We start from the raw sequence: 13,290 nt of genomic DNA on the forward strand, positions 1-13,290 counted from the left end.
GTCCAATGAGCCCAAACCCCTTCAAACGAGCTATTACATTCTCTTCCTCGTCCTCCCTCAGAATCTCCGTCTTCACGATTTTGCTCAAGTTCGGGTACTCCTTAGCGAGATATGACTCGCCTTGGACACGAACGTACCCTGGGATGAACTCATGTAAGCCGCCAGTATAAGACCAGACTACGCACCTTGATTGGGGTGGTCGCCGTACTCGGAATTGATACGCTCTACCACATCCATGCCTTCAACAACCTTCGCCACTGGCGAGAACCCCATCCCATCTAGGAAGCCGTTGTCATTCAGCTGAATGAACAAGCCACTCAATAACACAACGTGAAAATTCGCAGGGATTCCTACGTTGATAAATAACTGCGTGGTTCGTGAGTTCTTCATGGCAGTCGCAGCGAACGATATAGTGCCCTTGTCATTGTGCCCAATAACCTTGTCATCTGGGATGGCTCCAAACTTGTCCACATCGGCGGGGTCAGCCGGCAGTCCCCACTGTGCAACACTGAGAGGGTAAACAGCGGGTCGATGCTCGGCAAGCTGAGCAATGCTGATTGGGGCTTACAATTCCTGGATAACTCTGAAGAAACGAGCTCCATCGAAGTAGTGATCAGAAAGCAACTCCTTGAAGCGTTTGTACCTGTCGTGAAGGCAATGACGAGCGATGAGTAACCACACTAGACTAAACTACTACCCGTGAGGGGCCCAGTCTTCGTAAGCTTCGACGATGAATCCTTCCGGTTCTGATGAATCATGATTCTGTACAAGAATTCGGGCTTGAAGACGCTTGCCGGCTTCTGCCTGCATCGCACAAAAAGCGAGCAACAGAGTCACAGCGCGAACGAAAAACATTGGATAAAGCAATCTGCGCAGATAGTACTCTACCGAAGAAAACGTGAGCTGATACTAACTAGGCACGCTCAAGCTATGGGATAGGAAAATCCTCGCACTACGGTGTAATCTTCAACCACACTGCGCAACTCGGAAGTTCGGCGCCACACAGTCACAGTGTCACAGTGATGAGGAGGAAATGCTGATAAGGTGTGATGATTCAATACTATCAGCAACTGGGAGGAACACAAGGACGTAGGAGGATCACAAGGAGCAACACAACATGTGTAAAGCGCTGTACCCTGAGTAAATCCATTCTCGCAGATTTGCCGTTTTTCGCGGCAGCCGCCGAATTTGACTAAGAACGCAAGATGTAGCGAGGCTAGAGATCTAAATGAGGTCATATAGTCCTGAGAACACCCTACCTACTCAAGTCGATACGTACTCGATGCTTTTGGTAGTTCATTTTTTCATACTTGACACGACTTGCAACCCTACTGCAGAGATTTCAGGTAGGTTGAAGTGAAGGTAGCTCGTAGTCTGCCGCACACACTACAGGCTTCCTTTACAATAATATTGTTCCTCGCGGACTATGCGGTATCGTGTTTAACCCATGATATCTTCCTATTCGTTCGATTCTTCAATTGCTTCCAAAAATGTCACAATGCGGATCATCGCTATCCGTAACGGATTAGATCATGTTAAACATGATATAAGCCGTATAGGCGTACATGTTGAACATAACATGTTTCATTAATTATGAATCTCACATGACATTGCTCTGCGAGTCGCAGTTTCACATGGTCCTCGAGGTGCTTCCAAACGTATCGCGCAGCGCCTACAAACCTAAGAAGCTCAACTCCAAGCCTTTGAGTTCATTCCACCAGTACATACCCTCTAGTAGAGGGCCTCTACCAACCAAACTTTGTTCAGCAAGCTACTAGCGGTGCCCCGCTCCACTAGTTCTACTTTAACATAATGGATGCTTCACCTGTAGTTCAAATCTGCACCGCTGCTTCCCTGTCGCTCGCTGTGGTGTGAATTTTACAAACACGAGCCGAACTCGCGCTTTACAAGTCGCGATGTCTTCGATTGAACATTTAATAAATGTTAATAAATAGCAAGCATAACATGCTTGCTAATGATGGGAGTGACGGCATGACCGAGACCAACTACCATGGTGGCGTTACGATTCCCGTCAAGCCTTATGTATTTAAGCCACATCGAGTTGCGAATGCTGCAGCAGATGTACGAAGGGCATGAAGAAGAACGTTGGACGCCAGAGGACTACACTCTTGGGGAACTCGAGGAGTTTTCTCGCGAGTAGTGGGATGACTCGTACGCCCCTGATTGTCATGGGAATTCCATGTACGAGATAAGATTCAACTATGATCGTTGATGTATTACGATGGCGTTTGTTAAGTAAATCAAGTACTACTTGGCTACTACAGGCTACTTGACAAGTAGCCGGCTTCCCCTCGTCTTGCTTGTTGGTGCTTCGTTATATCTCAACTCTGATATCACTCAACGCGATTTGCGTTGACAGAAATCCACCGACCAGTGAATCACTGAGACTCGTCATATCACGGATTCAATTTGTGATATGATGAATCGTAGGTAGAGCACTAGGGGATGCGCCAGAGGGAAGGAAGGAACTGTCGTGTAACCTCGGGGTGATACCTACTCCTTGTTGTTGATTTTTAGGTTGATCATTTCTGCATCGTCTCTGCACAAGTTGTGATGGTTGCGAAGTGGATATATTGGTCAAACTTCGAACTTCAGGATCTCGCTAGTGACTGTGTCAATAATTGACAGTCAATTGGATTGTCTTTACTCATCATGGGGCTACGGGATACGGTGGGTATCTATTGATCTTGTCCAGGTCATCTGGAGTGGTAACAGAATGTTAGCATCAGTGCAGCATGGCTTTTGCTCGAACTAACTGTTTCGAGAACTTCTGTTTTGTCATGTTGTGTGTCTGTGTGAATCAACGACTTCTTTGTACCCATCGAAATCGTCGTGGGTGTATTACACACAAAAACGGCTCACGGGTCGTGATGAACCTTTGCAGTGTCTTCAATGACCCGGACGGTGCAGCGCAACAAGAAAATCAATCGCGATGGGACTAAGACAGCAGAATGTATCGAGTCTAGCATGAACACATTGGTTCCCGAGCAATCCGGAGATCTGCAACCCCTCCTATTCTGTCTCCTAGACTGCCTCCAAGATATAGATCCGACTAAAGGAGCAGACGTTGAAGTCGTGACAGCGATTTACGCAGCAATTGGCGATATGTGCCGAAAACGGGACGGACAACGTGTCCTGAACGCTTGCTTCTGCTATGTGGATCGCAGTCAATGCCGAGTCAGTGGTCCGGCGCACAAGAGCAGGGTATTCGTTGTAGTCTCTGAGGTGGTGTTGCCGGCACTAGAAGCCGAACCAGATAAGCTCATGAAGGAGAGCATTGTTGATCTAGTGGGGACTATCATCAACGAGATCTCCAACAATTCAGAGGAGGCACTACTACGCTCCTGTGCCTCGGTGCTGTCGCGGCTAGCTCGTATTGATCTCGATTGCGTCCTAGTTGAGATCTTCAGCCGAGCCGATACTGTAGCAATGTGTGTACCGTCAAGCTCACTAGCAACGCTAGTCCACTTAGAGTGGGGTATAACATATGTACCACCTGTGCGTGCGTGCAATACCGAACAGCTATGGATAATCGATCAGTACTGCGCAAGATACTGTGCGCACACGACTACGCACAACAAAGGGTACTTAAGAATCACAAACTGTGGCAAACCACTCTATCAGAGCATTCGCCCTCCTGCCACAGAATGAAGAACTATAAAATTAAGCGAATAACTAGGACAAACCAGCTATCACGTACTCACTGCGGACTATCACGAGTCATGCGGCGCATGGCTCGCCTCAGGTCCTGCACATCAACTTCACCAGGCTTGCAGTGAGTCAGTCTCGAAACATGGACAACTTTGACTTCTTTATCACAAATAATCTTAGCCTTTCGAAATAGGCCGTAATCATCGTTAGGAGAAGTCGTCACCAAACCACGCGAGCTGCTGATGAATCCCAGGACTCTCCATCGCTTCTCGCTGAATGGCATATCCATAGTCTTAGTAATAATCTTATCATACTTATTCACTTGACGCATCCTCACTATGGCGCCAGGGAATAATTCATGATATGTACACGACTCGAGCTTTCTCTCAGCATCAGCGACGCACTTGGCAATCAATCGCTGCCATTCAACGTCGGTAGACTCGAGTTTCATCATCTCAGCAGGAATACGCTGGGTAACACTGTGGACCGTGTTATTGTAAGCTCTCATGACCTTGGCAACCGCCGACGCGATATCGAGCTCATTGTCATCCGCCATGACCGACCTTGTCCACATACGCACCGTGCGGTGCAGAGACTCCACCATACCGTTCGACTGACTTGACCTAGGCGCCGTAAAGACACGGGACACTCCAGGTAAGTCACAACTCAGAAAACCGGTCTGGTTGTCGGTCAGTAGAATCTTCGGTCTTTTGCCAAGAATCCGCCAGGATGCCTCAAACGCATCACGAATATGATCAGCGTCCTCGCCCTCCAGCTCGATGAGACAGGCAAACCGACAGACAGCGCATTGTTGACTCAGGTACGCCTTGGGCAAGTAAACAATATCAGCACTCACAACCGAGAATGGCTCAGCTTCAGAGAGGACAGATGAGCTGAATAGACTTATATCATGTTTGATGATGAGTGGCTGAGTACGCCTGTTGCAGATATCACATTTCTGCAACCACGCGGCGGTTTGGTCAATGATACCAGGAAACCACGCTATACTAGTAATAGCCTCAAAGGTTCGCCGCTGGCCCACATGGCACAACAATCCATGTACTGAATGAATGAGCTCTACTCTCATACCCTCGGGAATAACAGGAACACATACTTCCTTACCCTGGTATGGAGCAATGTACCGCCGCCGTAGGATGTCATACTCATCGATCTCGAGTTCTCGGTAGACTTGTTGTAAGTCTAGCTCAACATCTTCAGGTAACAACCGACCATGTTTCAAGGCCCGCCTGGCCTTGAACAGCTCATCATCATCATATTGCCCTTCAACGACTTCACCTAGGTTCAAGAACATCTCATCGTTCAACAAAGGCTCATTGATGGCAGCACCAGCGCACAATGACAGGTCGGCCTCAATATCCATGCTATTATTATCATAGCAAATAGAGTCGATAAGAGAGGTATATTTACTGTCTAATCTACTTAGGATATCACTAGGATTTTGATCAGATGCAACACGGCATACAGTGAAGGACTTGAACGGCTCAGTGATATCAACAATGGCTTGAAGACGACGGCCTACAATGGTAGTCGATAAGCCTCCACGTTTCACCGTTTGGCCACTTTGATAACGCTCTATCCAACTCCTAACGCATTCATTATCAACATGTAGATAAACCGCTCCCGCGATAAACGGGGCTGCCCAAGCTAATGCTCGGGTTGCGGCACACAGTTCAGTCACATTAATGTGCCGCAGAACACCACGCCGATCTAGTAGCCAAGCAGCATCACGGACAAGCACGATCTTTCCATCGTCACGCTCGTAGGAAAGAGTAGCTCCCATAGCCACTGAACTCGCATCAGCATGAATATGCCATGCCTTGGCATCACTTGGGCGGGGACAGTACCATATGCCGCGAGCTGGATCCCCTTCAGAGTTGAACTTCTGTTGAATATAGTGAGCAAGATCCAGGTAAACCGCATCCACCGGTTTATCCCAAGCTAAAGCACTGATCACTCGTAATAGCATACTTACATGAGGTCGTAACCAGCTTGCTACTGGGACCAAGGCAGTCAACTTACCACACCAACCAGCCAGTTCTCTTTTGGTAACCACCTCATCTCCATCAAGATTGATCTCTAGAGACAGATCCTCTCTACGAGCCCATGATATCTCACCACCATCGTTATGGAGACTCAGCCCAAGCACACGACTGTTATTAGCCCCAATGATAATCGTGGGCTTGCAATACATACGCCCATTACCCAATGCGTCTCGAACAGCCGTCACACATGGTGGATCTTCGAGAAGCTGTCCATTTTGATTCACAGCGATAACCACATTAGGGTCAGACTCCTCGATGACCACATCGTCGAGGTATGATGAAATTGGGTAGGGGACTTTCATCAGCAACCATCTGATGGCCGACGTGGCTACCTTCGGCGCAATACATACTCCGAATCCCATAACCACCATGGTGAAGATCTCACCGTTAATCATGACACACAGATATGGCCACAGACTCTCACACATGCGTATACAATAATAGCATTTAATGACATCGAGAGTATAACCACGCCGAACCGAACGCCACTGATGTAAGGTATCAACACAGTTTACGATGTCCCGTACTGGCTCACTCACCAGGTGCTTATTGAGAGCTCTAAAATCTAAGCACATACGGAGTGGAGTAGAAGGCTTATGGGGTTGAGCCACTAGTACCCATGGGAGAATATTACGAACCCTGCCAGCATAAGGTTTCACCCAGCCGTTAGTTATTAACTTATCAGTCTCAGCACGCAAGTTAAGCTCCTCTTGTGCGGTGAGTTTCGGGTTGTAGTCACCTCTGTTAGCCTTGTAGAACGTACCAGGAGGGTCACCTCCACGCCATATCCATCGGCAAGTAAACTGTGGTTCATCGGAACGTTTAGAGAGTACAAAGTCGATGCTGATAATCTCAACGGTGCCATTTGGGTATTCTAGCACGCGTACTCCTGGAATGTCTGGCAAGTTGTACGCCTGTACATCTTCGTCGATGCCACGAGCAGCGGCAGCAGTGACCGCTATGCGGCCACCTTCATCCCAGGTCATACCCTGGCAGTAGAGAGACGCAAAATCAGCTCCCAGTACTAGAGACCCAAATACCATTTTATCAACAACATAACAAGTATGAACCACCTTAACCCATCCATCTTTAGCTAGATACATAACCGGAAGATCCACCTGACCTGTTGTCGTTAGGACACCAACCGCATCCATCATTTTGAGCCGTACAGGGGAAACCTCGTGATGAACTGTAAGACCCAAAGATGAAACAAACTTGGATGATACTAATGAATAGTCAGCCCCTGTGTCAACATCAACGGCATGTTCATGACCGTTGAACTTACAGAGTAAGTGTGGGCGTTTTACATATGCAGAACAACCCCGCCCATCGGCTGCTCTGCCTGCACAAAATCCTTCTCAATAGCAGCACCGGCCTTGCTCTGTTTGTTTTTGCAATCCCTTGCAATGTGACCATACTTTTGACAAGCATAGCATCGGGGTCCTTTGCCCTTTCCCTTGCCTTTGGGCTTCGAGGTAGGACGTGTCGCTCCGCGCTCTCGACACTCTGCAGCAATATGGCCGGTTGCCTTACAGATATAACAGTATTGACCACCAGTGACAGCACCCGCAGCAAGCTTCTTCTCACCAGAGTAAGTCTTCAGCTGAGCTCGAGCCTTAGCAACAACATCAGCCAAAGGCAACTGGCGCCCATCCTCCTCGAACACCCGGATGGCCTTCTGCACGTCTTCGGGCAGGGTGGCAATCAGGCTTTCACGAAGGATGTTCTCAGCAGCCACTGTGGTAGTAACCCCTAGCACTCTAAGGTAGCGGCGGAATTCAGCTAATACACCATCAACACTATCTTCCTTGTGCCACTCACGGCGAGTCAGACGCTTCCACGCCTCGTGAGTTTTGAGCGAGTACGCTCTATCCAGGGCCCTAACCACATGAGCATAGGCACCAGCTGGATCGCCCTCAACTTCCTCCAGGGCTTGCCTAGCGATCTCTTTGGCCGAGCCCTTCATAAAAAGTACGATATATTGTGACTTTTGCTTAATAGTCCACTTAGAAGCCTCGGCCACCGTCTCGAACTCCTGCAGCCAAAGAGCGAAGTCGTTTTCACCACCAGAATAGGGTTCCAATACAGATTCGAGCTTGAACGGCATGTTGGTCCTGGGTCTGGGCACCAGATGTAGCAATGTGTGTACCGTCAAGCTCACTAGCAACGCTAGTCCACTTAGAGTGGGGTATAACATATGTACCACCTGTGCGTGCGTGCAATACCGAACAGCTATGGATAATCGATCAGTACTGCGCAAGATACTGTGCGCACACGACTACGCACAACAAAGGGTACTTAAGAATCACAAACTGTGGCAAACCACTCTATCAGAGCAGATACGGTCAGTGGTACCAAGGCCAACGTCTATGTCGAAACGTTGGTGGAAATGTGTGACAATTGTGCTACTGAGGCAGACCAGACGTTCAAACATCTTCACGCTACTGAGATCATGCGTATAACAGATGAACTAGGTAGGCTGAACCCGAGGTGTCCTCCGTTTCCAACACGCATCGTGAAATCACAGCCATATACACTCACGCGTCCTTCTCTCAGACTCATCGACTCGCCACGTGCCAACACTAATAGCGAGCGTATGCAAGAGAGTGGTGACACCCTCAGATGCGGAATTCGCTAAAAAAGTTAGTGATTGCCAATGGCTGCATGTAAGACGCGAACCGACCCTTTGGTCGTCACCTCAGTTCTTAAATGGAAGGCGTCGCCCAATCGAAGCTTCTTTGCCCCTCGAACTTGCTCGGGATATCGAAAATTCTTTACGTGTCGGAATATGAGCATTTACCTCAGGGATGATTTACCATATCATTACCCCTCAGGAGGACCCCGTAGCCTTCAAAGTTGTTAAAGCAGCATTTGACAGGCTTATGGGACGAATCACTCATGACGTCGAGTCTGGCACGCTTAGCAACGCGCTGAAAGTCGACGCCATAGAAACCTCGAGCAAGTTAGAAGCAGCTAGCAGACTACTGCTGCTTCTGTTAGACCGCTCGCCAACTGCCGTGGTGGGCAGCGTCATAGTTATACAAAGGGCGTGCCTGACTTGGTTGGCCTCCCTGTTGAAAATAACACCTCCGAAAGGGATCCTCACCAACGCCCAGATCGCCCCAGTGCTGTCTGGCATTCGGGTATTGGCAGCTAGCGGGAAGGTGCTGGCTGAGCGGGAAAGCCTCTTAGAACTCCAAGATCTACTGGTGGCTTTGATACAAAACAACCGACCTCTGACAGTGCTCTCTGGCGCCACGATAGCGCCTGGCGCAGATTCTCCAGCGGTGGTGCGAGAAATGCTCAACACATGGGTGGCCTTAGGTGGTGAGCAATGCATGTCGTATCTGTTGGATAAAAAAGGATTAGCGGAACCGTCACGGCCACATTCAACCATCGATAGATGCGTCGCTTTACTGTGTTTACGGGCTTGTGCCGAATCCGGCCTTGCCACATCGCTGTTGAACCCGGCGCTAGACCTGCTGTGCCGTGAGACAACTCCGCCTGTATCTCCCTATTGCACCACGATGCCGGTCGAAGCCCTATGCTTGATCGAGGTCTTATCGGTCATGGGTGTCAGAATGGCACCCCTCCCAGGCCTCTACGATTACCTCTTGTCTTTGCTGTGCCTTACCGACGCCGATTGCGAGAAGGAGGTTACCTTGACTGCTGGCCAGCGCTTCATGAAGCGCTTCTCTCCAGCAGGAGCTACCGCTCCGCACGACTGGCCGCGACGAGATCGAGATGGCATGGCTGTTAACTGGCGGAGAGTACGCAAAAGAGCCCTCGAAGTGCTCCTGCAGCAAGCAGCTTCGAGCGACTCCGATCAGCGGTGCTTCCACGCAGCGGCTGTGCTATACGATAGACTAATGACTTGTCTACTCTCGGGTTCATGCCATCGAGCCCATCAGCTGGATAAAGTGTGTCTGGTCATGATTCGACTAGTTACTTCATGCTCTCGGGATCTGGTGACCCCATTGGGAGTGGAGAAAGGTTGCCACCTCTTAGCGTGGCTGCTCTCTTCTCTGGCGGATGAAGGCAGGCAACGACTGCTCTCCAGCAGCTGCGAATCTTCCGTTTGGTCATTCAGGTTTATGTGAAGTTGATGAGCTGGACCGAAGTGTGCCGCAAGATACCTCGGCGCGTCGCAATATCGTTAGTGCCCTTCGTTTTCTTGCTGGCTCCATTCACGCCGATCTCAAGATGATGTGGGAATCTCCTTTCTCGAGACTCAAGGAGTTAGAAGACGGTGAGAGCCAGTGCCCTCGTCACATATATCAACCTTCCGCAACGCATCTCTGTCAGGCTCCCGATCGTCGGCTGATGAATTGCAACTTTTCCTCAGTCGTATTGCGGCTAATTCTAAGCCAGATGATGAAGCCGTGTACGCTGAGGTAGAGCAATGCTCTAATAGCATCTCAATCTCCAGCAAGCTGCTCCTGCCCTGCTCTTATTCAGGCAATCTGCGCTTATATAGCTGAAAGCCTTCTGCCGCACCTCGCAAGTCTGGCTACGGTGCCAACTCCTGTCGAGCAAGATGAGCCAACACCGCCGGGTCCTTCCGACGATGATCCTGGTAAGACTACTTGAACACTCACCGTTCCGCTCGCTCGGGTATGTTTACTTCAGCCCTGAGTCTTGATGCGACCGAGGACAAGCTTGGGTTCCCGTCTTCTACTAGTAGCTCCGTTGACAAAGCAGCGGTAGCGGAGGGCGATCGCGAATCACTCCGACCCTTGCATGCTCTAGGCGTTAGACGCTACCACTGGGACGGTCTTCGTCCTTCTTGGTGTCGCCGCATCGCATGTCCCGAGTATTGTCAAGATGGCCGAGTACGTGGACAAGTGGCTACTGCTGACCACGACAAGCTCTAGTAGTTCCCATGAGGTGCGCCAAACATTAACATCTTTAGACCAGTCGTGACTGCAGGTGAAGGCCGCATCAGCCGTGTTGTTGGCACGTCCACAGGGAAGGCGTGGGCTGGCCAAAGCACTTGGCCGTCTAGCGGGTGTCCACTTCGACCATGTTACAGGTCTCGCGGCACGGTTGGATCAACTGAGTTGATGACACGCTATTCGTCAGATCTAATGAGGCGTGCAGGGACCAGCCAGGCTGCCACTCGCCGTCCTAGTGCATTCTCACTCTTTGACAATACCGAGATGCTTCAGCAAGGGGAATGGATACGAGCTACAGTGAACGCGGCGCTAGGTTACTGCGCAATGCTAGCACCGTCTCCAAGAGTGCTCCAACGCCGTCTACGAGCCTTCTTCCTGGAACCTCTTCTCACCACACTGAAAGAGGAGAGGAAAGCCGCCCCGCTTGCGGCTGCCATACGAGGAATCAAGTTGACGGCTGATGGGCTTATGCGCTCGGATGTCGAGGGAGATCCACAGCTCGAGATCGACCCGTCCCTAGCCCTCTTACGGGATGAGCTAGTTGTGGCTCTCCTACCTTTCCTCCTCCAGCCCGTTATGTCTAACTCTGCTGTTTCCTCTGCCGCTTGGAAACTAGAAACTTCATCGAGGCCTCATCGTGGAGAAGGCCACTCGATGGGAATGCTGCTCTGTGATGTGCTACAGTGTATAGGCTCCCTTATAGCCCTGCCTCTGGATTTACAGCCGAGGATATTCGCCCAAGTAGCCGGCGCCAGATCGCGGAAGTGCTTGACCTAGTCGCGACAGATTCTCGAGACCGCCCTTCAAGTGCTGGTGATGTCCCTCCCAGAATCCGCGGTGCCACCACCCTCAGCCGTGGCTGCTCTTGGCACTAGCAACCTGGAAGAGATCGGCCAGCTATTTGCCGATGAGTGGACCTCGGGGAATTCAGGCCCTGAGCCTGAGGTGTCCTCCTACTCCCAAAAGATGTTTCCCGTTGGTCCTTCGTAGGCCCGCATCGTTGAGTGCTGTGAGGTCGTCGTTGCAGCCCTGCTCTCCCACGCTCGGACTTGGCTAGGCGTTAGCCGCCTCATGCAGGCAGTTCACTCAGCTGGAGGGTCTGGACCAGTAGAAGCTCTCAGATGGGCGTGCGCCAGGCTCAGCCTTGTACTGTGCGAGAACGCACCAGTGCTACTTCCAGGCAGACGTCGCGAGGTCAGATTGCGACGTGGAACATCCGGGCTCGTAAAATGATTTCTGCTCTCCTCTCAGCTAGGCGAGTGGTGCGAATGCATTGGTCTTGTACTGCCACACGTTGGGGACAGCAGTCGGGCCGTCCGACGCGCGTCACGAGAAGCCATGAGACTCCTCCTAGAGCGTAACGAGCAGAGTCATGATCGAGTCGACGAGTTGATGCCATCCGAGCCTAGGAAAGTAGAGACTGGCACTCATGGTCGGCGCCGACCTTGTATGTTACATCAAGTATTCTAACGCCCCCAACCGGAGTACTCTCGAACAGTCTCATTTCAGCTGCTTGCTATCGGCCTTGCTGACGTCCTACCTGGCGAAGCTGTACCGGCTCTCCTACAGCACCTCATGAAAGGTCAGCCGGAATTCCAATCGCTGCCTGAAACTGCGGAGGAGTTCAGGTGTTCACAACGCCGATCTTCGAGCTGCAGTGAGCACTATTGATGCGCTGCATTTGATACTAATTCATCGGGCGTCAAGCTTTGACAAGGATACGGCAGCCAAGATGATCAGCACCGTGTTCGACAACGCTGAAAAGCTCCCCTCTGGATCGGTGCTTCAGCAGAAGGTCCTTGCATGCACCCAAGTGAGACCCTTTCTATACTTGATCGAGTCGGACCCCTGATTGTAGGTGCTGGCGAGCACCCAGTTCGACTCTGCTATATCAGAGCTCCTCGAAGTCGGGGAACGCGAGTTCTCTCAGTCGCAGCTTCATGCGATAAGGGTCATGGTGAAGGAGAAGTCATTACTCCTCAGAATGCTCAACTCTCTCACGGACATACTCAACAACTCGTTCCCAAGTACTTATCTTTCACCTGTCTTCTTAGTGATCGGTTTGCTCCCGTGCAGGCTGTGACGGGCAACCTAATCGAATGGTCACCGCGGCCACGGAGGCGCTGTACGTGATTTTTGAGGTGGAAGACTCGGTGGTCACAGGAGCCCTCAAGCGACACGTTCCGGAAATTCTGATTACTTTACTGCTCCGAATCGCCTCAGCTCCAAGTTAAAGAACATCTTGATATTCGAAGGAAATTGTGCTTCCGTTAGCGATATACCTACGCAAGCGAGCTATCGAGGCCACTATGAAGATGCTCGAGGCTGTGGGCAAGGATTCGATGGCCTTAGCACTGCATCAACAGGTGGAATCTTATCCCATACCCATCGTTAGGCATGTTTCTGAGTTCTACTTGACAATTCTTACAATTTTATGAATGTTACAATCGAATTGCATGAGGATTCTCGGGGAATACAAGTGGATTGTATCCCTCGAGCTTCCTGGTTTCTGGGTTTAGCACATTCCGTTTTGCAGGCGGCAGCATCCGTCAATGCGAGGGTCTTCCCTCCGAACTCAGACAATGAACTTAATGTGGAAGAAGTACACCCAGACGGCGAGGTCAACGACATTATCGGTATTGCCAACTCATAAGCACAAT

The 13,290-nt window shown here is 50.5% G+C and overlaps 5 protein-coding genes across 5 annotated transcripts in view; 2 read left to right on the top strand and 3 right to left on the bottom strand.

Annotated features, from left to right (window-relative positions):
* Pmar_PMAR005222 (peptidyl-prolyl cis-trans isomerase 6 precursor, putative) overlaps positions 1-855 on the bottom strand; it is a gene marked incomplete at both ends in the record, with an annotated part of 1,935 nt that extends 1,080 nt beyond the window's left edge. The window contains 5 exons of the mRNA XM_002786472.1: positions 38-138; positions 186-300; positions 355-508; positions 569-643; positions 698-855. Of these exons, the coding sequence (XP_002786518.1) occupies positions 38-138; positions 186-300; positions 355-508; positions 569-643; positions 698-855 (603 nt within the window). The remainder of the gene's footprint in view (positions 1-37; positions 139-185; positions 301-354; positions 509-568; positions 644-697) is intronic.
* A 2,866-nt stretch (positions 856-3,721) lies between these two features.
* On the bottom strand, positions 3,722-6,889 carry Pmar_PMAR005223 (gag/pol/env polyprotein, putative; the record flags this gene model as incomplete). Its single annotated transcript, XM_002786473.1, has 1 exon — positions 3,722-6,889. The coding sequence occupies one exon, from the start codon at positions 6,887-6,889 to the stop codon at positions 3,722-3,724; it is 3,168 nt and encodes a 1,055-aa protein (XP_002786519.1).
* A 149-nt stretch (positions 6,890-7,038) lies between these two features.
* Pmar_PMAR005224 (hypothetical protein) lies at positions 7,039-7,842 on the bottom strand (the record flags this gene model as incomplete). Its single annotated transcript, XM_002786474.1, has 1 exon — positions 7,039-7,842. The coding sequence occupies one exon, from the start codon at positions 7,840-7,842 to the stop codon at positions 7,039-7,041; it is 804 nt and encodes a 267-aa protein (XP_002786520.1).
* A 1,983-nt stretch (positions 7,843-9,825) lies between these two features.
* Pmar_PMAR005225 (hypothetical protein) lies at positions 9,826-9,984 on the top strand (the record flags this gene model as incomplete). Its single annotated transcript, XM_002786475.1, has 1 exon — positions 9,826-9,984. A coding segment is annotated over one exon (159 nt), but the record flags the coding sequence as incomplete, so codon positions are not given.
* Positions 9,985-11,968: 1,984 nt separating this feature from the next.
* Pmar_PMAR005226 (hypothetical protein) lies at positions 11,969-13,283 on the top strand (the record flags this gene model as incomplete). The annotated part of the gene is made up of 7 exons (XM_002786476.1): positions 11,969-12,091; positions 12,140-12,212; positions 12,259-12,443; positions 12,489-12,657; positions 12,707-12,859; positions 12,905-12,996; positions 13,167-13,283. The coding sequence occupies 7 exons, from the start codon at positions 11,969-11,971 to the stop codon at positions 13,281-13,283; spliced, it is 912 nt and encodes a 303-aa protein (XP_002786522.1).
* Between the last annotated feature and the right edge of the window lie 7 nt (positions 13,284-13,290).

Source organism: Perkinsus marinus, assembly GCF_000006405.1.
Source record: "Perkinsus marinus ATCC 50983 genomic scaffold scf_1104296931384, whole genome shotgun sequence".
In the NCBI taxonomy this organism is placed as follows: domain Eukaryota; phylum Perkinsozoa; order Perkinsida; family Perkinsidae; genus Perkinsus; species Perkinsus marinus.